This window comes from Numenius arquata, chromosome 5 (assembly GCF_964106895.1).
Source record: "Numenius arquata chromosome 5, bNumArq3.hap1.1, whole genome shotgun sequence".
Lineage (NCBI taxonomy): Eukaryota > Metazoa > Chordata > Aves > Charadriiformes > Scolopacidae > Numenius > Numenius arquata.
Genome location: NC_133580.1, coordinates 44,887,399 through 44,911,619, shown reverse-complemented (window position 1 = coordinate 44,911,619; position 24,221 = coordinate 44,887,399). Strand labels below are relative to the sequence as shown.

Below are 24,221 nucleotides of genomic sequence, written 5' to 3'. Positions count from 1 at the left end.
GACACTGCAGAGCATGGGGTGCACACTAGGACCCCTGCCCAGGGTGACCCCAGGGAGCAGAGGAGACTAATGGCTCCATTTGGGAACCAGTGCCAAGGATAGGGCAAGAGAGATGGAAACATCATCCCCAACAGGCAGTGGCATTGCTCCACCTGGCAGTTCAGTCTCCCAGCATTCAAGGTCTGCAAACATCCAGAGGTGGCACGGGCACGGAGCAGAGCAATGTGGGCTCCCCCATGGCACAGACTCATGTCCTCACACCGCGCCATGTCCCACATCCCCGTGCTTGGCACTGGTGTCCCCTGCTCTGGACCACAGCCCACTGCTCCCCCAGTGCCCCTGCACGCTCTTCAGCACACCAAGATGGAGCCTTTGCGTGCTCCACAGCCCTCCTGCCCTCATCGCGGACAGACATACAGCACTGGCCAGCCCCCCCCAGCTCCCCTCGCTGTCTTGCCTTGCTCCTGCTGTAATGAAGCTGCTGACTCAGCACAGCGGCCTGGAGTCACCCAGAGCTGGTAACGAGCAAACTTCCCAAGTACTGAGCACAACGGTGCCCGGTGCTTCCCCAGGTCGGTGGCTTGCGGAGCTGGGGGCTCATGCAGTCCCCTCCGGCCTCTGCCCTGGCACCACACACCCCAGTGCCTCTGCACCCACCGGACAGTGTTAGTCGGGATGCTGCTCCACGCGCCGCCCAGCCGCCCGACGCTTTCCTTTCCCAAGCTTGGAGCCGTGCCCAGACACCGGGAGATGTTTGTGAGGCAGGACGCGACGGAGACACAGCGGAGGAATGGGGCACCTCGTTAGTATGGACAGCAACAGGCGGAGAAGAGAGCTGGCTCAGGGATGGAGCCAGCGCCACCTGCCCCTGCGCCCCACACTGACCGCAGGCTGCATGCGAGTCCAGGAGCAGCCCCACGTTCATGCCTGACAGTGGGTGCCTGGCCCGGGGCATGGGACAGGGCAGAGCCCGATGGGATGGCAAGGGGCCACAGTGCAAGCCCCTGACCAAGACTGCTGCAGCCACGGAGTCACCTCTCCTCACGGACACAGCAATGGCCCGTGCCCAGAGCTCAGCACCCCCGCCCCAGTCCTGCTTCAGCATCCCTGGCTGTGTCTGTGCCGAGGAGGCACACTCTGAGCGGGGCCGGCTGGCACATCTCTGTGCTGGACGGGCCTCCTGAGCACAACTTGGGACCAGCACGGCTGGCCTGAGTGCTCCCAGAGGGCAGCCTGCATGTGACCAGCCTGCTCCAGAGGTTTCCTTAACGAGAGCACTAATGGGCACAGGGCAGAGGATGCCAGGAGCTGCTCCAACAGCCAAGCACGGGGCAGGAGCGCTACTGGCACAGTCCGAGTGCAGATGCAGTCCCCATGAGCCAGCAGCGGGGACCTCGCTGAGCCATGGCCGATGGCAGAGCGAGACGAGGCCGTTCCACTGCCTACGCAGCAAACGCGAGGCTGTCAGTCAGTGGGGCCTCCGCCGAGGCACCCTCTGCCTCCTGAACTGCACCGCTGGAGAGATCAGAGACAAACCACAAGGACAAAGAAAAAGTCTATAAATTATACATGCAGTAACTCCATTTGGGAACAGCTCGGAGGATGTCAAACACCAAAAGCAAGGACCCTCCCACTCGTCTCTCTGTGTATGCTTTATGGTACAGTTACATTTAGTGCCGCGTTCGGGCGCTGTTTGCAGTGTGCCGGCATCTTCGAGTGCTGATAATGAGTCCGGCTGTAGGACAGAATCAGGACTGTGCAACCCAGCGACTGTGATATCTGATGGGCTCCCCCCATACTGTAACTGAATCCAAGGAGACTGCTCTGCCGACGGATCCGTCTGGAAGCATGGCTCCAGGGACATTTTGGATGCACAGAATGGGACACCAGGAAGGGGCTGTGCAGGAAACAGAGGCACCCAGCACCCAGCTGCACCAGTGTTTTCCAGCTGCTATCCTCAAGTATGTTTACTGGGAAATGGCACTCAGCTCCCCGTTTCTGGGGCCACATGTTTACCCACACCCCACAGGTATTCAGCTACCCCAGGGGCTGCACCGTGTATCCAGCACTCAGCCATGCTCCCCGCTGAAAACCCCAGTATGGGGACCCGGGCTGGTCAGACTGGAGGAGCAGAAGTAGAGACATCTCCTACTAATGCCACCCTACTGCAGAACGAGGTACCTATGGGTCTGGCCAGTCCTGCAGCGCTGAGAGCTGTCGGGAGGACAGCACTTGAGAAACAAGGACTCTGAGGTCCAGAACCCACAGCAGCCTGTTCCAGGGTCTGGTTTGCCAGGAGCCTGGGGCTGCAATAGCTCCTCTGTCCTACGGGATGATGGGGATCGGGGACAGAGTCCAGCAGGGGAGGGGACCTGTCCTAGCTACCTACTTGTGCCGTGGCTGATGCTCATCCTCAAGTGCCTTGTGTGCAGGCAGCTCTCAGGAGATCCCTGCTAGTGATGATGACGAGGAGCAGGCAGCCCTGCCAGCAGGCTCCTGCCTGCCCTGCCAGTGCTCAGCTGGGGAGGGGGGCTGTGCAACCTCCTGAGGCCGAAGCACGAGGCAGAGGGCTGAGCCCTGGTGCTCTTCTTTTGCGTGCCCCACTGGGCTTTGCACCTGTGGGACAGGGGACATTGAGGTCCTCCCTGGGACTGTGGAGAGTGGCCTCAGGAGACCCTGAGCATGTGAGACAGGACAGCAGCAGAGCCCCGGTGCAGGGGGGCCAGGAGGGGGTGAGTGGGCTAGCACTGGCCGAGGCACAGGACCACCAGCCTGAAGCAGCAGTGGGAGAACAGGCTCGGAGCTTGACTAGTAACAGCTGAAGGACAGCAGCATGTACCAGCCATGCCAGTCAGCACAAGGCCATGGAGAACATGGCTCATCAAACCAATTTGCTGTCTGTTTTGATGAGGTTCCAAGTTTGGTCGATGAAGGTAAAAGCCTCGATGGAGCAGACTTGGATTTCTGTGAGGCATTTGACATTTTGACGAAGAAAGCAGAATAATATGAAAGCAATGTGGCACGCATTAAATGGATTAAAAACTGGCTAACCAGCATGTCTCAAGACATAATCATCCAGTGATCATTGCCAATTAGCCGTGCTTCTGCCCAGGTCCTGTGGAGGGGCAGCCGGGCCCCGCGTGGGCACTGTCACTGACCTCACAGGGAAAAAAACTCGGCATGGAGAAAACAGGTGGATTATACCAAGGCTGAGAGAAAGGCAAGGAAGGAAAAAGACAAACACAGAGCCGTGAGAGGAGCACGGAGCAGACGCTGTGCAGGAGGGGTCTTCTCTGCTGCGGGAGCCTTGGGCAGCTCCAGCCAAGCAGGCAAAGTGCAGTGAAACCCAGCGGCTGAAAATCGGGGGTCAGTGCAGTCAGAGGAGCGACTTCCATAGACAGTGAAGCCAGTCGGCGCTAGAGCAGCTTGGAAAGGATTTGCACGGTGATGGATCCTCCATCTTGGCAATTTTTTAAGGTCTGAGTGTTTTTCTCCTCTAATTCATATGGGAATTACAAGGGCATGAATAAGGTGAGACAGCAGGTCACATCAGATGATGTATAGATAAAACCAGACGACGCCACCATAATGCAATAGATGACACAAGTACTTCAGCGGTGGACTCTCCATTTCAGCTGGATGCTCAGCACAGTTGCAAATGTTGTCTCCTCCACTGAATAAGCCCAGTAGCTGAGGAAACATCAGGGACTGCTTCCTATGACCTGGCCATGGACACCACTGAACTTCAGGTGCTGACTCCCACCTGCTCCTCAGCTTGTCTTCACTTCCTGCAAACATCAAATACTCCTCAGAATTACTGGGATTTGTAAGCAGTGCCGGAGCATCCCAGCTGCCATCTCCAGCCTGGACCCCTTCAGATCCGTGAACCTGCCATGCCACTTTGGATGGTGAGATCCAAAACCTGGTCCTGCACCACCAGCCCATGCTTTGCCAGCATGCTGTCAGCTCCTACCTGCAGCCTGTAAAGGGCTTGTGAATCTCTCCCTGGAGATCCAATGGCCCCATGACTGGGTCACTCCTCTTTGGCCATTACTGATTGATGGTGAATTTTGTGAGACAGAAGCATTACATCTTCTGGTTTTTTATCTTGAGACTCGTCTCTCATGGGCTGCAGCATTGACGTCAGAGGAACGGAGCCCTGTTTCACACTGTCCTGTCCGGAAAGCTATCTGCATCCACCAAAAATACTGCAGAGCAGAGGGAAAGTCTCCAGCTGCTGCTGGAGCTGCTGCTCCTCCTCTGGGGCATCAAGGCCCAGCTCAGCTCTTCCTCCTGACTCAATAGACATCAGTGTCCTGTGGGAGAGACCAGCCCGGGACTGATAAGGCTGCTGGGCAGGGCAGACCTCTGCTACGGCCATCGAACAGCAGGACTGCAGGCACCAATGGAGGGTCCAGCTGCCCTCCACACCCTTGAACAACCCTGCCCACCTTTGGCCAGCTTTGGCCCTTTCTCCACCCATCCTCCACCTTGTCCTCCTGGCAATGTCTGTGGCAGAGGGAAAACCAGAGCAGACACATAAATCTTCTCAAGACGCAGGAAGCCAGGAGATTAGATTTATGAGAGAGGAAGTCATATTCTCTGGAACTGCAGAAGAGAACAGCTAATTACCCAGCTCCACTCACTGGATACAATGGCTTCTCTTGGGACAAAATCTTCACTTTTCCTGATCTCTGGAAAGGAAAGAGGTGCTACTGGTGCTGAGAGGGGTGGCACCAGAGGATGAAGCATTTGCTCTCAGCACAGGACCGGGCAGCAGCCAGGTTCATGACACATCACTCAGCAGCAGAGCTTAATCCCGCTTTGGCTCCGAGAGGACTTGACGCGTTTGTACTCAGATTGGAGCATCTGTGGGACCTGAGGATGGATGAAGAACTAAAAACATCTCCTTGGGCAGCTAGGAAACCTGAAATCTGGTTCCTTGCTGAGGAAGCTCCACCATGAAGCCAGCTCATGGCCTACCCTCGTGGTTCTCTTGGAGGCTCTTCCAGAGCCTGGCTGCTCGGAGGCTCATAGACCTTCTAATTTCCTGCAAGCACTTAATCGCAGCCAGTTTATATCTGACTGTGCTCATGCCAATATAGTGCTTCCGCTTGAACAGCTCTTCTCCCTTCTCAGCGTTCAGCCCTCATGTGTTCACAGCGAGGACACGCATTCTTTCTCTGGCCATGCTTTGCAGAGCTCAGCAAGTCCAGCTCTGGCAGTGTCCCCCAAGGCCAGCTCCCCGTGTCTCCGACGATCCTCACAGCCTCCCTCCACACCCGAAGTGTTTGACCTCCTCCCTCCCGGCGACATTCAAGGCAAGGTCTTAGGCTCTGTATGAATGCTGTGGGGCTCCACCAGAAACACCCAAGCTGGCCCAGCTAAGGACGCCAGGTGAAGTCCCCTGCAGCTGGGGCAATGCCCTGGGTGCCTCATGCTCCGCAGCGCCCCAGTGAGCATCATCCAGGACCTCCAGGGACCATCGCTGACACACGGGTCCTCCCCTGTGTCTGCCGGGGCCTGGTGCAAGCAGCAGCTTGCACGAGCCAAGGGATCTGCACGCATCTCTATTTAGGTCACTGGCTGAAGTGCTCTGCAGGAAAATTAGTCACTCTCCCAGCCACAGGGACCAGGAGAAGGCTTTCATTCTCCAGAGTCCCTGCCACCCGCCTCTCCACAGCACCAGCACCCGCACCCCTGGGCACCCTGTGGGCACCTCTGCAGGGCTGCCTGAGGCTCTCGGCCACCCTCACCACAGCTAATGCCCCATGGAAGGGATCCTATCAATTAGGGAAGAAGCAACAGCATCCTCTTCTTGGCATGCAGAGGTCATCGACTCCCACTTGCATCGCTCCTCTCTCTTTCAACTGCAAATATGCTGGCACTGTCAGATGGAGACTTTACGTGGTCAGGAGACACAGTGAAGTACAAAGCCTTTGCACAAAACCTTCAGAAGTCTGCAGGAGCCAAATTATTCCTCTGTCTCCCATGGATGCTAATACAGCTGTCATGACAGTAGTGTCTCTGTCCTTACTGCTACCTGCTTGCTTTCCCACCTCTCTTTTCCAGGCAGAGGAGCACCGATATCACCATTTAAAATGATACATGAAGAGGTAGGGTGACCTACCCAAGGGAACACAGGCAGACCATGGCAGACAGGCCATATGGAGTTGGATGAGGTCAGGAGGAGTTTGCTTCATGCCCCAAGTCTTCCTTCAGCCGCCTCTGTGGAAGAGCGGGAGAGCATCCCTCGCGCAGTCTGCAGCTGCTGCTGGACACTGCGGTTCAGCATCTTTCCTAGGGGCTACAGAAGAGACCACTGTAGGAGAAATCAAACACCTTGTTTGGCTGCTTCCTTCCCAGCAACTGTAGTGTGGGCAATATCACGTTCCTCTGAGTCCCAGAGATGCCTTGCAAGGATGCAGGAAAACCCCCGATACGGAGATCTGGCTCAGAGACCAGGAGAACTCGGCCAGTACCCAGCACTGAAGCACACAGGCTCTGCCGGTGCCTCCGACATGGGCTATTCCTGCAGTGATTACAGGACAAGGGAAGTAGGACACAGCTCAGAGACTTTCGGCCACGGGAGACGCAGCTCATCACAAGACTTCCTGCAGCTCCCTGCTTTCCTGGGGAGGAAAGTCCCACCTCTTGGAGAAGCACGCTCAGGCACCCATCTGGAGTCAAACCGCCCCAGCGAGAGGAGCAGCCGGCCGAGCTGGGGAGCCCTGACAGACTGGAACTCCGTGTGCTCCTTCGCATGCCAGAAATCTTATTAGAAAGCCGCAAGCTGTCCACAAAAGCACATTTCTGGAAAAAGCTAGAAAGGCTTCACCGCCCAGCAATTCACAGAGGTGACCACAGTACCCTGGTCAACCCTGCATGCCCCAGTCCAGAATCCTGGGGCTTGGCGCCAGGTGCAGGCAGTGCCCACTCACCAGGAAGCCCTCCTGTCCCGACGGTGCTCGCCCGGCCGCAGTCCTGGCAGCAAGCACAGGAGGCCTCTGCGGCTGCAGCCTCCCAGCATAGATAGGGAGAATGCCGTTTCAGAATACAAATTCCTACCTTTAAGTGGATTTCCAATGCCATCTAGCAGTTGCCCCCCCCGCCCTTTATCTTTATGCGCTTTAGACAACACTGGCTACCAGGGGAATTTAGGAATTAGCAAGTGTCTTTCTTTGCCATGTGCCTCGGTTTCCCCACCCACCAAACAGCCAGGATGATACAGACCATCTTCATAAACATGCAAGAAAACTGGTGCTTTTGGACAGGGTCTAAGACTGAAATAGTATTGTTACTACAGAACGGAATAGACCCAATAATTATTTGTGGCCTCTGGATGCTACCATACTATTAAATAATTATAATAATTGTAATTCATAAAGAAGATAACCTCAGTCTAAAGGAGCTTCCACGTTTATATCCACTCCACTCCTGCGAGCGCACTGGGAGGACTGAATGCTTCCCGCAGAGAGGAGACACACTGGAAAAGGACGGCGTTGCCAGCCTAAACCCGGCTCTGCCTGGGAGTCACTTCCCCAGCAGCTCTCCAGCCCTTCTCCTCGGGCAGCATCAGCAGGGAGGGAACACAGCCGGCAGTCCCCAGTGTCCCCTGCTTGCTGCGGCTTTCCCAAGGGGCTCGCTCCCATGCCACCCAGGAGGTGACAAGACCACCGGGAGCTGCAAGCTGGGAAGGAGCACTCTGCACCTCTGAGAGCACACAGGCAGCCCGGCTGATGTCCACCGTCCCCATGCGGGCACACACTGGCAAAGCCCGGGTCCCGGCGATTACTCATACGTGTCCACCTCGTGCTCTGAACAGAAAAACAGCTTCACGGAGAGCCTTCCTATTTCACGGGGAGCAGCTAGGGCTGGACCCAGCTCTGCTCTTGCCTCAGCGGCTGCCAAAGCCCCACCAGCAGACACAAAGGCCTTGAACACAGAGCACGGCGCTGGGAGCTGCTGGGAGCAACGTGGGCTGAATCCCTCCAGTGCGAGCAGCCGTACCCTCGGCCGGCGTCAGCGCGACGTGCAGTACAGAAAGTGACATCCCTGGGATCGTGTGTGTGCGTGTGTCAACCAAACACAGCCCTGGCTGATGGACACGTTTCCTAACGAGGGGGAGCAGAGCGCCAGGCAGCCGGGCTGAGCGAGGCAGGCTGCTCCCGGAGCGCAGCTCCCTCCCCGCATCTCCCGCACGGAGCCGCTCGGCAAGCGGAGGTGCCACGGGCTGGGGCGGCACAGCAGGGCAAGTGGAGTGGGCAGCAGAGCAGCAGCACAGGGGGGCCTGGCCCTCGGGGGTCTTCGGCCCCTCTAACACAGCAGCTCTCAGCACACATTTATCTCCCTCGGCTGCACACCACGCCGCTGCCTCCGGCATGGCCGCGTCCCCCAGAGACCCCCGCTATGGCAGCCAGCGGCTTGGCTCGGTGCGGGGTGCCACTGGCCCCGTACACTTCCCCGGGCAGTTCCTGCTTGGCGGCGGGGCAGAGGATGGGAGGAGCCGGGGAGTGCTGCGACCCCCGGCAGCACGGGGCGCCTGGGGTAGCCGAGACCTCTCGGGGCCGGACACCGCGCACCGGCGGCGGGAAGGGACAGCGCGGATCGCACCCCCCTGGCCACCCAGCCCGGCCACCCTCGCCCTTGCCCCGGCCCCGCCGGCCACCGCGCATCCCGCGGGCCGCTGCGCCGGGTTCCTGGCCACGGGTGCCCGTGCCGCCCCGGGCTCCCCGCACCGCCGCGGGGTCCCGGTTTCGCGGCTCCCCGTACCGCTCCGCGGGGTCCCGGCCCCGGGGTCGCCGCACCGCCTCGAGTCCACCGCCCCAGGTCCCTCCGCCCCGTCGCCCCCGGCCGCGGTTCCCCCTGCCCCGGCCGCGGGGCTGCCGCGCCGCCCCGGTTGGCCGCACCGCCCGGGGTCCCGGTCCCGGCCCGTGCCCCACGGCCGCGGCGCTCCCGGCGCAACGAGTGGGCGCCGCAGGGCCGATGCCCGCAGAGCCCAGCCCGGCCGCCGCCCCGCTCCGCGCCGCTAGTCGGGGCCCCGCTCCCCAGCCCGCCCGGTACCTGGTGCTCGGCAGCGGCGGCGGCGGCGCGGGTCGGGCAGCGGCGGGCGCGGGGCACGGCGGGGCGGAGCCGCGCGGGCTCGCCGGTACCGGGGCGGAGCCGGCGGGGGCGGGGCCGGAGCGGGGCGGAGCCGGGGCCGGGGCCGGTGTCGGTGTCGGTGTCGGAGCGGCGGGTGGGCTGGTGCTGGCGGGGTCCGGGGTGCCTGGAGGGTGCCCGGCCCGGCCGTGCCCCGCCGTGCCCCGGAATCCCGGTACCTGCAGCCTCTCGGCCAGGTACTGCCCGTACCGGGCTCCCCGGGCGATGGCTGCGCGTCCGCGGTCCTGCGCTCCTCCTCCGGCACCGCGAGTGTCGGGCAGGAGGGGAGGGCAGAGCCGAGCCGGGACAGGTAGGGGGAGCGACAGGGACAGGGGCAGGGACAGGGACAGGGACTGGGACCGCCGAGTCTCTGGGCAGCGCCCCTCCCGGGGGCGACGTGTGCAGGCGCCGTGGTCAGTCCGGTGCTCGGAGCCGGGCACACGGTGGGGCACAGCCCCTGTCCCCCCGCCGTCCCCCAGCCCAGCAGCGTCGGGCCGGGAAAGGCCCCTGCCCGCCCCGGGGCTGGGGATGTGGCGGCAGGCAGTGTGGCTGTGGGCACGGGAGGAAGGTGGCCTTTGCACCAGGCAGGGCTGGGGGGCAGCAGGAGCCACACCACAGCAGCGGGCAGCGTCCCCAACAGGTCCCCGAAGTGGGGAGCAGCAGGCAGGAGTACAGCATCCCCCTCGGGGAGCACAGACCCTGTTCTCCAGCCTTGAGCCTGTCCTGCCTGTGGCCCTGCCGTGTGCCGGGTGTCCCAGTCATGCTGGGGCTGCAGCAGCGGGTGTGCTGGCTCCGGGAGGTGCTGGGGCTGTGACCTGGCTGGGGGCTGTCTGGGACTGTTCTTGTCTGTGACCTCCCAGCAGGTTTGGTGGTCACGTGCTGTGCTACCCCTGGGCCCGTTCCCCATGCACACGCCGTCCACAGGACAAACCACATCCGTATGTACAGCAGTGCCTGGCTGTGCTGCTCCCAGTAATGTAATTTAAATGTAAATACAGTTTCCCTTGAAGAAGGTGTAGCAAGAGGTACAGAGAGTTCACCTGGATCTAATTCCAGCAGCCACCAGAACAGCTGTTTCCAGATGACTGAACTAATCTCATCAAATCCCCAGAATAGACTGGCTTGCTGCAAAAGTTTCCTCCTGTCACCTTCCTGCCTTGTCCCACGTTCCCTGTGAGGCTGTGCTGGTTGCACAGTGCTTCTCCCTGCGGTGGTGGTGGGTGACGTGCACCCCTGGCTGGTACATGAGAAATGACCCCCCCCAGAACCTCAGCATGGCTGTACAGCCAGGCTCTGTCAGTGGGAAAGGTGACCCCGGCTCCCACCATGGGGTCTCTCCTGGGGCCAGGGCTCTGTGGCATCGCACACACGGACACTTACGGAACATAGGTGGATTTGTGGCACTTCCTCCGCTTTCACAGCACTTGGTGCTTGCTGCCTTGCAGGCAGGGCATCCCCTGCTCCCGAGCTGAGTTCTGGGAGCAGATCATGCTGCACAGTGAGGAGGGACTTGCCTCCAGCTTTGCCAGGCAAGTTCTGCTCTCCTGGATTCATACAGGCAGCCATGGGTAACTGGCGACCTGGGTGTCTCTGCAGGGTGACTGTGGCCTCCCGGTGTGTGGGTGCTGCTGGCCCTGCTGCATGCTGGTGATTAGCAGGGGACCCTTAGGTCTGTGGCTTCACTTTGATGCTAAAAGGACTGGGATTTATTGGGTTTTTATTAATTTGCTTCTCAAAAGATAATTCCCTGCAAACCTGCCTGCACCCTGGACGTCAGGCAGGGCTGACCGTGGGGCACAGTGCTTCCCCACAGCAATCCCTGCCGCGTGCTGCAGCCCTTCCTGAGGACATCCCTTGGCCATGCTGCTGGGGCTGCCCAGGGGTTGGCAGGGCGAATCCAGGGCCCTTGGTCACAGGCAGCAGCTCAGTGTGCCCTTTGGCCTCTGAACCCCCCCTCTGCTGGCTGCTCCATGGCAGCTGGCCCTTGGGCTGTGATGGGACTCCATCCCTGCTGCAGAGAGGGAATGCTGGAGCCGGTGGATTGAGCCAGGAGGAAGCTCTGGCAGTGCCAGAGGCTGGAAGGGGCCTGCGTTGTCCCATGTCCTGTGCCTTCATGCAGCTGCTGGGACTGCTCCTGCCCTCCTGGGATGGGCAGTGGTGTTCAGCAGCCAGTGGTGCCCTCACAGCATGGCAGTCTCCAGGAAAAGGTTGGCACCTGAAGCCACCCACAAAGCTCTGTTGGTGATACTGGGGCACGGCAGGGACTTTGCTCCTCGTAAGCCTGCCAGATGATGCATCTACCTGCTCTTACCCCCAGAAATAGCCGCCCTTTCCTGCAGTTTTCAGTCCTGAGTGCACCCCCAGGACAGCTTCCCCGCTGAGCAGTCACACATGGGCTACACTGGACACTGGTGGAAAATGGGTCTTTAATACAAGGAAGTGTCAGGCGCTCTCATGGACAAGTGTTTGCCTCCTTTCAGCCCCAGCAGTGCCAGGCTCTGCCTGTCCCCAGCACACGAGGGCTCTTCCAAAGGTGTTTGGGTTGGTTTGTATTTCCCTGGCGTGTGCGGCTCTGGTGGTGGTGTGTGGGGTGACAGCACCCTTGTGACAGTGGCTGGTGCTGAGAGCAGCTGGCTTTTCCACATGCTGACTTTGCTGCTGCGCTGTGGGTGCTGGACCAGGTGCATCCCCAGGTGACTTTGTCTGTGGGGTGACTCCTGAGATCAGTTCCCCTGCCTGGGAGCTTCCTGTAGCTTTGTCCCAAGAGCAAAGCTTCCTCTTCACAAGTCAATACTCAAAGCGCTTTAAAGTCTACTGCAGACTCAGATTTTATGTTAGAAGTATCATCAAGAGTATGTTGCACTCAGTTTGGGCCCCTTCACTAGAGGCAGTCTAGACACATGGGCCTCCAGAAAGAAGCTGCTTGCCATTTTCAAAATATGCTTACATCCACATATTGCCCTAAATTGCCTTAAAAATTACAGATGCATGCTACAGCAAATATGCTATATAGTGACATCTGTGTGCTCCTCAGCATCACGGCAGGTGTCAGAGCTGTCCTGGGTTGTGAGGGACTGGGAGAAGAAGGGCTGCAGGAGCCAAGGCTGAGTGGGGCAGGAGAAGAGTTCTGGGGAGGAGAGGACCAGAGCAGGTGGAGGGTGTGGGGCCCCCAGGGCAACTGGGGCTCTGGGGTACAGACCTGCTGGAGGAACATGGATGGGCACATGAGCCCCTCAGGGCCCCAGCACACCCCGTGGTGCTGGCCAGGCGGTATCAGCAGTGCTTGACCAGCCCCTCTCCCACAGAGTCACTACGTGGCTTGCATGGCTGCCATCCTGAGCCAGCTGGACAAGGACCACTACAGCTCTTACATCAAGGCATTCCCCTCCCGGCCTGAGCTGATGGTGAGTGCTGCCCCATGCAGTGAGACCTAGACTTTCCATCAGTGACACTTCCCTGCCTCTCCACCCTGTGTCTTGGCTGGGGCATCCCACCGGTCCCAGTACCTTGCCTGCACCTGGCACTGGACACCGGCACAGCCCACATCCCTGCTCCATGGAGGTGAAGCTCTCGCTGTCAGGTGGCGATGGCCTCTCCCAGCCCTGGTGCTCAGCACAGCGTTACCCTGAGAGGGCATCATGGTCAAGGCCAGCTCCTGACATCTCTTTTTCTGTGGCAGGACTTCCTCATGGAGACCTTCATCCTCTTCAAGGACTTGATTGGCAAGACGGTGTACCCCTCTGACTGGATGGTGATGAACATGGTGCAGAACCGGTGAGGACACCTGGGCTGGGAGGGGCCTGCAGGTGGATGTTGGGGCTGGATGTGAGAACCTGGGGTGCCTTGCTGGGACCTGGGCAGAGGGCACACATGCACTGCAGCACGGCTGTGCCGGGCAGCGTATGGCTATCTTAGCTACCTCTAAATCCCCCTCGAACAGCTCTGGGTCTGTGCTCAGGTTGGCTCAGGACAGCTCCAGACTCTCGCTGCTCTGTCCTGTGACAGTCCAGCCCCATCTGGGAGCCAGGTGGCAGGGCTGCTCTCTGCAGGTGGGAAGCCAAAGCCAGATACTCCATCCCTCCAACCCTGGGTGTCTGTGCACAGCAGGGATGCCGGGTGTGCAGGACCGGTGCACCCGGGCAGCATTCAGTGGGCAGAAAGGACCAGCTGGAGTGTGGATGCAGGCAGGAGCATGCCATGAGCCCCAGCTCCAGGGTGCTGCCCCCCACTGCTGCTCATCACCTTGCCATCGCTGGGAGCCACTAGCCTGGCTCTCCCCTCGCTGCCATCCAGCCCTGCCTGCAGGCAGGCAGTATGGCTGCCCTCTGCTCAGTGCCCCATGGCTGCTGTCCCCACAGGGAGTTCCTGCGCGCCATCAACCAGTTTGCTGTGACCTTGACGGAGATGTTCCTGAGCAACAGCAGCTTCGAGCTGCAGGTGAGGGGCTGCCTGTGCCCTGTGGGAGCCAGGGGGCCGGGAAGGGGATCCAGCCTGACCCTTGGTGCTGTGGGCTGCCCTCCAAGCCCCCTGTGCCACCCAGCCTGCCATTCATCCCTGTGTTTTCCCTGCAGCTTTGGAACAACTATTTCCACCTGGCCGTGGCTTTCCTCACCCAGGACTCGCTGCAGCTGGAGAACTTCTCCCAGGCCAAGCGCAACTGCATCCTGGCCAAGTGAGTCACCCTCGCTTGTGCTGGCCCTGCAGGCATTGCCTTAGGGTCGAGCTCTGCAGCTCAGCTTCAGGTTCCTGCCCCAGGCTGCAGAGGGGTCAGGGATTTTGGGATGAGCCGGTCAGGCTGTTTTTGGGTCCCTGGCCTGGATGCTGCACTCTGGGCTGCAGAGCGACACTAACCAACATTCTTCCTGGCAGGTACGGGGACATGAGAGCCACGATCGGAGCTTCCATTCGGGACATGTGGTACAACCTAGGTGAGCTGCCATGTGGCTAGCAATGAGGAGGCTTGGCAAGTCTCTGCAGGCTGGCACTCATCAGCACTGTCCCCAGAATAGGTGCTGGGGAGCGGAATGTTGCTGGTGTGGGGCGTGGAAGCCTGGGGGTGTGAGCAGGGTGTAGGAGCTTGCAGGTGTGCGAATTTGCAGGCGTGCAAGGCTGTGGGTGTGCGAGCTCACAGGCACCGTGACCAGTTGTGAGCTCACGGTCCCCACAGGCAGCCTCCCCTCTCCAGGCTGGCGTCTGCCTGCATCCCTGCCTTCCCATTCCCTGGTCCTGCGGGCTCCTGCCTTGCCTTGTTTCCCCCGCACAGGTGTGCGTCATGCTGCTGGCAGCATCCCAGGGCCAGGCAGGCAGGGAGGATACAGCATCTCTGCTCTCTGCCCCATGCCCCACCATGTGTGTGTGTGGGGCAGCCCGCAGCGCAGCAGTGGAGCAGTGACAGGCTCCTGTGTGAGTTGTTCACATACGTCAGGGCCTCCAGGACACTAGCACAGCCCCAGCTGGTGGTCCCACGGCCGAGTGTTTGCCGTGCTATCCTGGCCATACAGCATTAACTGCCTGGCAGCATGGATGCCCTAGAGGATTGCCTGGCTCTGCTGCAGCCACCTGCCCCGGGCATGCAGACATCTTCCTGGCACCACTCCCCCTCCTCTTCCACACGTTGTTGCCCTTTTCCATGTGAGCTGGCCCTGGGGAGCAGGCTGCAGGAGCCCAGGCCCCCCAGCCTTCCGTGCCCTCCCCAGGCCATCACAAGATTGAGTTCATCCCGGGCATGGTGGGCCCCATCCTGGAGATGACCCTCGTGCCGGAGCTGGAGCTGCGCAAGTCCACCATCCCCATCTTCTTCGACATGATGCTCTGCGAGTACCAGCTGACCGAGAGCTTCAGCCGGGTGAGTGCCCAGGGCTGTGCCTGGATCCTGCTCCTCACCTGTGCTGGACCGTCCCTTTCAGAGTGGGTGGAGGCGATGCTCACCCTCCCCTCTCTCATCCTGGGTTGTGGGGCTGTAGGAGGGAGGGATGAGGGACAGAGGGAGCTGGTGGGGAGATGAGGAGCAGGGACAGCTACCAGGTGCCGCAGAGTCTTTCCCAGGGATGAGCAGGGACAGGTCAGGCGTCACCCACTCAGCCAGTCTCGGCACTGCCTGGAAACAAGAACACAGTGGGAGGGGGGAGGTCTGCACAAACCTCCTCGTTTTTCTTCACTCGTTGATTTGAGTTTTCCCCATGCAAAAGGCTTTTCCAGTTTATGATTAGGTGGCATTTGTCTCTTCTGAGCTGGAAGCCTTTTACCCTGTTGAAGTGTCCCATGGGAGGAGAGGGACTGTGACTGCCCTTGGAGCCACGGGTGACATTGGTCCTGCTGGAGCCCCTTCCCTGGCCCCTCACTCACACCTCGGTCTGCAGCCACAGGAGAGCTGTGTTGAAGGAACAGTGTGGGCATGGCTGGGCTCAGAGGACCTGAGGCTTTTGCTGGGGATGTTGCTGAGCCATCCTGCTGTGGTACAGGGGCTCTGCAACTCAGGAGAAAACCATGGGCCCAGAACGCTGGGGGGTAGCGACGAGGCCAGTGCAGGAGAAGGACAGGGACCTGGGGAGCAATTCAGGGACCTGTCTGTGCTGGGGAGCAGGTCGGGGACCCAGGGAGCGGGATGGGGCCCTGTCTGTGCTGAGGCAGCGTGGGGACTGATCCACACCAGGGAGCAGTATGGCCTGGGAGGGGGGACAGGGACCCGTCTGTGCCGGGCAGTCCTGGGGAAGGGGCTGCAGCAGCCCAGCCTGGGAGCTGTTTGGGGGATGGAGCTGGCTCCAGCCCCCCCCGGCCCCTTCTATCCCAGTGCTGTAGCTCCATGTCCTGGGGGCTGCAGCTGCGGCAGCCTGGGGCCAAGCTCAGCACATCCTCGGCTCCTTGGCCACTCTCACGCACATCTCTGCAGTTTGAGGACGAGATCCTGCGCAAGTTGGACAGCGAGGTGGAGGGTGGCCGGGGAGATGAGCAGTACAAGCAGCTTTTTGAGAGCATGTGAGTGTTCAGTGACATCCCCACAACCTTCTCTCCAGGGCATGGCCCTTTTGCTGGCTACTCTACTCCTGCCCCGGCTGAATCCCAGCCATCCAGCTCCTCCTCACGCTGTGCTCTGACCCAGAGCACACCTCTTGGGGGAGCGGGACTTCAGAAGAGCAAGACTGCTGCCCCAGCAGCATCATGTCCCCCTTGCGCACCGCAGCTGCCTGGCCAGCTGCCCCTGCCTGCTCCCAAATTGTCCCTGCCCCAGGAATTACCCCTGCCCTGCTCCAGTCAATGCCCCTACCCTTCACAATGCCCCTGTCCTGGGTGATGCCCCTGCCCTGCCCACGTTTTGCTTTTGCCCTGTGGTGCCCATCACAGATACACGTGCAGGACGGCTGGAGCTGTCAGGTCTCTCCCCCATCCCTGATGTACCTGTTGGGGGACGGCATGGGTCTTGCTCTGTCTCGCTGCAGACCAGGTGTTGCTTTTTGCCCCTTGTTCAGGGAGCCTACCCCGCTCCCCGCCATCTCCCTGCACCTTGGTGGAGTGAACTGGGGCAGTGGTGGGAGCATTATGGAGCTAAGAAAGCAGTGAGACCCATGACCTCCTCTCCTTCCCAGCCTGCTCAGCTGCTGCTGGAAACACCCTGAGCTGGCCAAGCCTGGGGAGAACTTCGTTGCGCTGGTGACCGGGCTCCTGGAACGGCTCCTCGACTACCGGGCTGTTATGAATGATGAGAACAAAACCTACAGCATGAGCTGCACCGTCAACCTCCTGGTGGGCACCTGCCCCATGCCCCCAGCTCCCCCAGGGCTCAGCCCCATGTCCTCCCAGGCTGGGTGCTCCCAGCACAGCAGAGATGGGGTTCACACAGTGCCAGACCCGGTGTCCCCCAGAGGTGCTTGCTGGGAGGCATTGTGCAGCTCCCTGCTGCTGAGGGCAGCCCAGCCCCTGTGTGGGGACAGTCCCAGCGGCACTATGACCCAGAGCAAGGCATGGGAGCGTAGGGGGCTGTGGCATGTGTCGCCTCCTGGGGCCACTCAAAATGGCCTTGTCTGCTCTTCCCCAGAATTTCTACAAGGAGATCGACCGCCAGGCCATGTACATCAGGTGAGTGCAGCCCTGGGGAGACTGACATCACCCTGGGGTGAGGGGTCCCAGGGTCCTGAGGTGCCCCAGCCCCTGCCGCCCTGTCCCCAGGCATGTGGGATGGTGGAGCGACCAGAGGGGCAGGGTGCCGGGGGCTCTACCCCCCACCCAGCTGCCAGCTGGGGACACTGTCCTGTGGGGAACCACAAGCCAGACCCTGAGCCGCCCTGGCCATCGTGCCCCACACATGGTACCCTCGCTCCCAGGTACCTGTACAAGCTGAAAGACCTGCACGTCAGCTACGAGAACTACACGGAGGGAGCCTACACTCTGTTACTACACGCCCGGCTCCTCAAGGTGGGGCATGGGGGGCTGCGGGTGCCACAGGGGCTGCCCAGTGAGGGCCAGAGGGCTCAGCGTGACAGGCTCCTGTCTGCACATCTCTGCACAGTGGTCAGATGAGGCGAACACAGCCCCCATGCAGGGCTTGCACAGCCCCAACCTGCACACCCAGCGCCAGCTGAAAGAAGCTCTCTACAACCAGATCATCGACTACTTTGACCAGGGCAAGGTGAGCATGGATGCATGTCCCCGACAGCCCCCTCGCCCTGGGCAGCCAGCAGGAGCTGAGCTGTCCCAGGGGAAGACCAGCTCCCTGGCCACCACTGCCTCCTGCTCCGAGCCCCAATTCTCAGCCCAGCCCATCTGCCCTTCTCACTGCTGTGGTGGGGCTGGAGCTGCCCCACAGTGTGCCTGCGCTGGATGATTTGACCCTGCAACTGCCTGGCTGCCACGGCTGTCCTTCCTCTATCCCATTCCATTGCATCCTGTCCTGTCCCATCCCGTCCTGTCCCATCCCACCCCATCCCATCCCATCCCATCCCATCCCATCCCATCCCATCCCATCCCATCCCATCCCATCCTATTGCATCCTGTCCTGTCCCATCCCACCCCATCCCATCCCATCCCATCCCATCCCATCCCATCCCATCCCATCCCATCCCATCCTGTCACATCCTGTCCTAGTCTCAGACCCCAGCCCCATCACTGCCTGAGGGGTGGCAGCTGGGCCACCCCATCAGAGGGGCTGGCCTGGGCAGGGGGCTCAGGTGCTGGAGACAGCGAGAAGCCCAGCTGGACCACCAGCCCACATGGGGGGAGCCTGCCCTCCTCCTCACTGAGGAGCAGGGGTGCAGGTGCCCCTGCAAATGGGGACTGATCTCCTCTGGAAGCCTCTGGTGCCCCCCCACCCCAGCTCACTCCACACCATGGGGCCCCTGCCCTGGCCCCATCTCCTGCAGATGTGGGAGGAGGCCATCCACATCTGCAAGGAGCTGGCAGAGCAGTATGAGAGCGAAGTCTTTGACTACGAAATGCTGAGTGACATCCTGGTGAGTGCCTGTCCAGAGCAGCCTGGGGGCATGGCAAGCCATGGGGAGGGATGGGGGGTCTTCAGAGCTCCTGTCCTGTGGTGGGGCCCCGTCCCATCCCCACTTCTGCCCCTCTCCCCCTGCAGCAGCGGGAAGCCAAGTTCTATGAGAAGATCCTGAAGGTGCTGCGGCCCAGCCCGGACTACTTTGCTGTGGGCTACTATGGGCAAGGCTTCCCCACCTTCCTCCGGGTAAGTGGCTACTGTCTGCCCTGCGGCCAGCGCTGTGCCAGCAGCTGGCATGCTGCGCCTGCCCAGGCCAGCACCCAGGCCAAGCCATGTGGCTGCGGCCGTCTTGGGGTGGCACCCTGTGTGCTCAGTGCTCGCCTGTGTCTGCCATCTCCATCCCTGCTTGCTGGAAGGGCTTGGCAACTCTCAAACCAGCAGCTTCACTCCAGCAACACCGCGGGTTACGGTCCCTATTTACAAACAGTTGGAGACAGACTTAGGGAAGAAAAGCAAGGCACGGAAAGTTGTGGTTCTCTGTAACAGACAACGAAGGGGCTCCTGGACTGTGTCCTCAGCACATAGGGATGTTGTATCTCTGCTGGGCTGTCCCCGTGGCCCATGGTGGGGTGGGATCTGCTCCATGCCTGGTGCATGCTGTTTCATGATTGTGGTGCACAGATACGTGTGTCTGTGCCTTGTCATACCTGGGGTGCAGAGATGGGTCTGTGCAAAAGTGCTATTTATGAACAGGTTTTAGTACCTCCGGGGTCACAGTGGGAGCCCTGCGGACCCTCTCCCCACTGACCCTCTCCTCGTCCCTGCAGGACAGTGCTGCAGGCAGGGGTTTGCTCAGCACCTCTCCCTTTTCCTGTGCTGGCGAGCAGGCTCCTGGCATCCACCCGTGAGAGCAGGGCTCCTCTCTCTGGACAAGAGCAAAGTGTTTCATCCCCATTCACTCCTATTACATTCCTTAGCTTTTAAATCTATTCAGAGGCATGCTTGGTGGGCTTCTTCCATCCAAAGCATTCAACCATATTCTCCTACCCTGCTGTTACAGCCACAGTGAGGGGAGCATCATTTTCACAGTGGTCACGGTGGGTTTCAAGGGCTCCATGCTGTCTCCTGGGTGGTTTCTGTATCCACTGACTGCAGCTGCATGCCTGGCTGAAGACCTTCACTCCAGAGCCCTGGCTGTCCCAGCCAGCCTACCCTTTAATTCCTTTTTCCTCTGGTACCTGAGTTTGGAAAAATACTTTTTTTTGATGGGGGGGTGTCTTCCCCTCAGCTGGGGGCTCAGCCTCATCAGCACCTGCACCCCTAATGCACTGGGGCTTGCTGCAGCTGGAGCACAGGGCCAAGGGCTCCCCAGCCCCACTCTGCAGCGTGCTGGGACAGACTGCCATCTTCCTCCCCCACAGAACAAGGTCTTCATTTACCGGGGCAAGGAGTATGAGCGCCGGGAGGACTTCGAGATGCGACTGCTGAGCCCCTTCCCCAATGCTGAGAAGCTGAAGAGCACATCTCCACCCGGCCAAGACATCACTGGCTCCCCAGGCCAGTGTATCCTTGGAGCATGGGAACAGGGGTGGGAGGGCAGCTCATTCCCTTTGCCATTGCCCCCCATGTGTGTCCCCTACCCACAAACCCCTGGGGCTGTCCCCCTCTGGGCCCTGGGGTCCCTCTCCCATGCAGCCCCCATCCCGTGGTGTGCACCCATGCTTCCTTCACTCCCGCAGATATCCAGTGTTTCACCGTGCAGCCAGTGGAGGAAGCCAAGGTCCGGTTCAAGGACCGGAGCATCCCGGAGCAGATCACCAAGTGAGTACCCTGGTGTGGAGGGGGTGCCCCCACTCTGATCCGTGTGGGAGGGGACGCAACTGGGGGATCAGTCCCATGCCCTGCCCCTTCCCTCCTCTGCAGCTTCTATAAGGCCAACCACATCCAGAAGTTCAGCTACTCGCGGCCCTTCAAGAAAGGCCCAAAGGATCCAGACAATGAATTTGCAGTGAGTGCTGGTGGGGACTGCCAAGATCCCTGGCTGGGAGGAATGGGGAGAGCTGGGGTTCCTGCAAGGAGCCAGGTGTCCAGAGGAAGTGGGATGCAGGAGAGAACCCCCAGGGGGTCCTCTGGTCCTGGGATGGGGCAGATGCTGGTCCTGTGCCCATGGGAAGGGGAGGTGGGAGCCCCCTGCCCCATGGGGCAGCCAGGGGTGTCCCAGGGTGATGGGGAGGAGGGTGGTGGGATAACTGCTGGTGGGATGACTGCTGCCCTCCCTGCAGAACATGTGGATCGAGCGGACAACCTTTGTAACAGCCTACCCCCTGCCTGGCATCCTGCGCTGGTTTGCAGTGACCTCCACCACCACAGTGAGGAGGGGACGTGGGGGGAGCGGGGCCCTCCCCAGGCCATCCCTTCCCTGAGCAGTATTACAAACCCCAGATCCAGGTGGGATTGCTGCCTCCAGCCCCTTCCAGGCTTCCCAAGCTCCAGTGGCTGAAGCTGGGGTGCAGGGAGCACATCCCACCTGGTGCTCCCGCCGAGCCCCTGCTCCCAGTGCAAACCTGATCCAGCCCATCCAGCATTTGAACCCCCAAACCCCAGGAGTCCCAGCTTCCCCAGGCCACGGAGAAGGTTTTCTCTGCTGATACTGGGCATGAGTACCGTGCCCCCCTGCACTCAGGGCACTAACAGCCTCCATCAGCTGGTGCCGGTAGCATCGACCTGGTGAGAGGGACTGCTTTGTGTGGCTCACCCACTGGGATGCACATCTCCTCCGTGGGAAGCAGGAGATCGTGTGCAGGGAGCAGCAGAGGCGCTGGAGGAGTTTCAGCAGACCACTGCTGGCAACAGCTCTGTGCGTGGGTTTTATGCCTCTGTCAGAGGGAGGAGGCGCTTGGCCGAAGTCCAGGGTGTTTCAAGCGTGGCAGCAAGGCAGGCGTGTGAAGTGGCCAAGCCAGGCTGTTACAGGACAGCTGTGCCACAGGGCAACTTCACAGCTGCATGAGTGCTGCCACACAAGCGTGTGTCTGCCACAGTGCTCAGGCTGTGCACGCTGCTGTTGCACAGCTGCCACCGCCACCCCGCCCCAGACAACCACATTTACCCAAGTTTCCCCTAAGTTCACTGCTGAGCTGCTGCTGGCACAGGTCCGTCACCTGGCGTGTGGCCTCTTCCCTGCAGGACTAACCCTGCCACCAGCCTGCGCCCGGAGCCAGTACATGAGCCCGTGAGCCCTCGGCTCAGTTCCAGGCAGCGGGTGCCAGGGGTCTGAGGGGCTTTGTGGGGTGAGATGCGCATCCCTGAGGCCTCTCTCCTGTGGGGCTGGGGAGAGACCACCCTGCTGGCCCACACCAGGACAGACAGGTCTCTGTGTCAGCCGGCTGCTGACCTTTCCTCCCACTCTGGGCACAGACCACCATCTCCCCCCTGGAAAATGCCATCGAGACCATGACGAAAACAAATGAGAAAATTATGAGCGAGATCAACCGGCACCAGAATGACCCCAGCCTGCCCGTCAACCCCCTCTCCATGCTGCTCAACGGCATCGTGGACCCTGCTGTCATGGGTGGCTTTGCCAAGTATGAGACGGTGAGGACACGTGGGTACTGCACTGGGGCTGGCACAGGCACTCTTGGGGCTGGTGGCCGCAGGCACTGGCACTGTGTCATGCCATGGCCTGCCTGTGCGGAGCCAGCCAGCCCATCAGTGGGTCTGACAGGGGGTTGTTGCAGGCCTTTTTCCGGGAGTCCTACCTGCAGGAGCACCCTGAGGATGAGGGGAACATCGAGAAGCTGAAGGACCTGATTGCCTGGCAGGTAGAGACTACATCATCCCTCTGGTGGCCAGAAGGGACAGCTGCCCTGGGGTGCAAAGTGCCCAGTATCCCCATCCCAGGGGAGCCCCACAAGTCCAGGCAGGCCCACCCCTGTTCTTCTGCAGACCCCACTGCTGGCAGAGGGGATCCGGATCCACGGGCGGAAGGTGACGGAGGACCTGCGGCCCTTCCACGAGCGCATGGAACAGTGCTTCGTGCAGCTGCGGGCCAAGGTGGAGAGCCAGTACGGGGTGCGGGAGATGGTGAGTGCCAGGGTGGTGAGCACGGCGCAGGCACTGCACGGGTGGTGCGTGGCACCCACAGGATGACACTGGACAAGCCAACGCAGGTCTGGGGCAGCAGGCAACAGCTTGATGGGGCTGCAGCTGCAGCAACAGGGTGAGGGGCACTGTGCATGAAAGACCTTGGGGTACCTCCCCTGCCCTGGGCGGGGGGACAGTGCTGCTGTGGGGTGGCTGGTACTGGCACAACACCAGGACTGGGCAGAGAGGGCACTGCTGGCGCCGGCTGAGCAAAGGGAAGGAGAGGGGAGGCTGGGTGTTCTCACCCCTCCTGGCTTGCTCTTGGGCTCCCTGTTCTCTCAGATCTGCTTCGAGGACCGGCGAAGTGGACGACCCCGGTCCATGGCGTGGGGACCCGACTGCGACCGGCTGAGCCATGCTGGAGAGAGGCAAGTGCTGTGGTGGGGAGCACTGGCCCAGAGCCACCCCCTCGTATGGCCCTCACCCCTCCCTGCTGGCCCCACACTGCTGAGCCATCCTCTCTCCTCCACCTCAGATGCTTCTCTCCCACCTCCCCAGCCCACTGCCCTCCTGGCTTCCCTTGATACCAAGCCATATCTGAGGGGTCTATCCTGCCATGCCACCACAGTGGCCCTGTCTCCTTGGGGGGTTGTAGCCCTGCTCCCCATTCTCCCTCCTGCCTACCTGCCCCTCACCAGCCACAGTTGCTCCACAGCACGGAGGCAACCCTGACACCAAAGCCTGCCCCTCGCACCTCCGAGAGCGAGGACCGCAGGAACGAGCGCAAGGAGAACCGCTCCAGCACCTTCTTCGGGTACCGGCGGCAGGACCTGCGCCAGTCCATCTCGGAGCTGCCAGAGCTCAAGGTGATGCTCAGCACAGCCCTGGTGCCTCCCCTCCTCCCTGGGCCCCTGCTCATGCTCCCGTAGGTGTCCTGCTGCGCCTGAAGCCCCTGGCCCAGATGGCAGCACCAGGCCTTGGGACAGCCAGGACCTCTTGGGGGGCTGGTGGTAGCCTTGGCTGATGGCAGGGAGAGCAGGAGCAGAGACTGGTGGGGCACAAGGCTGGAGACCCAGGGGAGGCGCTGCCTCTGGGCTGTGGGCAGGGTGCTGGGGAGCATCACACCCTGCCAGAGGGTCCTGCATTCCTGCGGCTGTGGGTTCTGCGATGCAGTCTGACCCACTGCTCCGAGCTGCTGAGCCTCCCCTCTGCACCCCAGGATGAGAAGCAAAGACTCTCCCGCAACATGAGCGACAGCAGCCTGGGCAGCTCTGATGGGAAGCAGCCCCCACCAAGCCGAGACAGCACTGGTGCTCAACCCAGCACGGCAGGTACACCCCACCACGGCTGCTGGCTTGGGGCACCTTCCGAGTCCCATATCCTCCCCTGACCCTCATTGCTGGGGGAGGGTCACCTTCCCTAGCCCTTACAGCCCCAAGCAGCATCCAGCCCTTGTCTCCATGAGCAGGTCTGTGCACCCACCCCAGCAGTGCAGGTACCAGCACCCCCAGCACAGGCACCCTCACCCCTCGCCCCATCCCCGCAATGGTGCAGGCACGTTCTGCACCTGGGAGCA

At 60.9% G+C, this 24,221-nt stretch overlaps 1 protein-coding gene across 1 annotated transcript in view; it reads left to right on the top strand.

Moving 5' to 3' along the window:
* Positions 1-24,221, top strand: part of LOC141464465 (dedicator of cytokinesis protein 2-like) — a 76,426-nt gene that overhangs the window by 50,739 nt on the left and 1,466 nt on the right. The window contains exons 28-50 of the mRNA XM_074147402.1: positions 12,444-12,542; positions 12,818-12,912; positions 13,497-13,575; positions 13,710-13,810; positions 14,008-14,066; positions 14,835-14,983; positions 16,028-16,113; positions 16,722-16,878; positions 17,171-17,211; positions 17,457-17,547; positions 17,642-17,761; positions 18,492-18,581; positions 18,707-18,811; positions 19,987-20,128; positions 20,305-20,386; positions 20,489-20,573; positions 20,848-20,934; positions 21,980-22,156; positions 22,300-22,383; positions 22,508-22,645; positions 22,988-23,073; positions 23,361-23,511; positions 23,865-23,976. Of these exons, the coding sequence (XP_074003503.1) occupies positions 12,444-12,542; positions 12,818-12,912; positions 13,497-13,575; positions 13,710-13,810; positions 14,008-14,066; positions 14,835-14,983; positions 16,028-16,113; positions 16,722-16,878; positions 17,171-17,211; positions 17,457-17,547; positions 17,642-17,761; positions 18,492-18,581; positions 18,707-18,811; positions 19,987-20,128; positions 20,305-20,386; positions 20,489-20,573; positions 20,848-20,934; positions 21,980-22,156; positions 22,300-22,383; positions 22,508-22,645; positions 22,988-23,073; positions 23,361-23,511; positions 23,865-23,976 (2,416 nt within the window). The remainder of the gene's footprint in view (positions 1-12,443; positions 12,543-12,817; positions 12,913-13,496; positions 13,576-13,709; positions 13,811-14,007; positions 14,067-14,834; positions 14,984-16,027; positions 16,114-16,721; positions 16,879-17,170; positions 17,212-17,456; positions 17,548-17,641; positions 17,762-18,491; positions 18,582-18,706; positions 18,812-19,986; positions 20,129-20,304; positions 20,387-20,488; positions 20,574-20,847; positions 20,935-21,979; positions 22,157-22,299; positions 22,384-22,507; positions 22,646-22,987; positions 23,074-23,360; positions 23,512-23,864; positions 23,977-24,221) is intronic.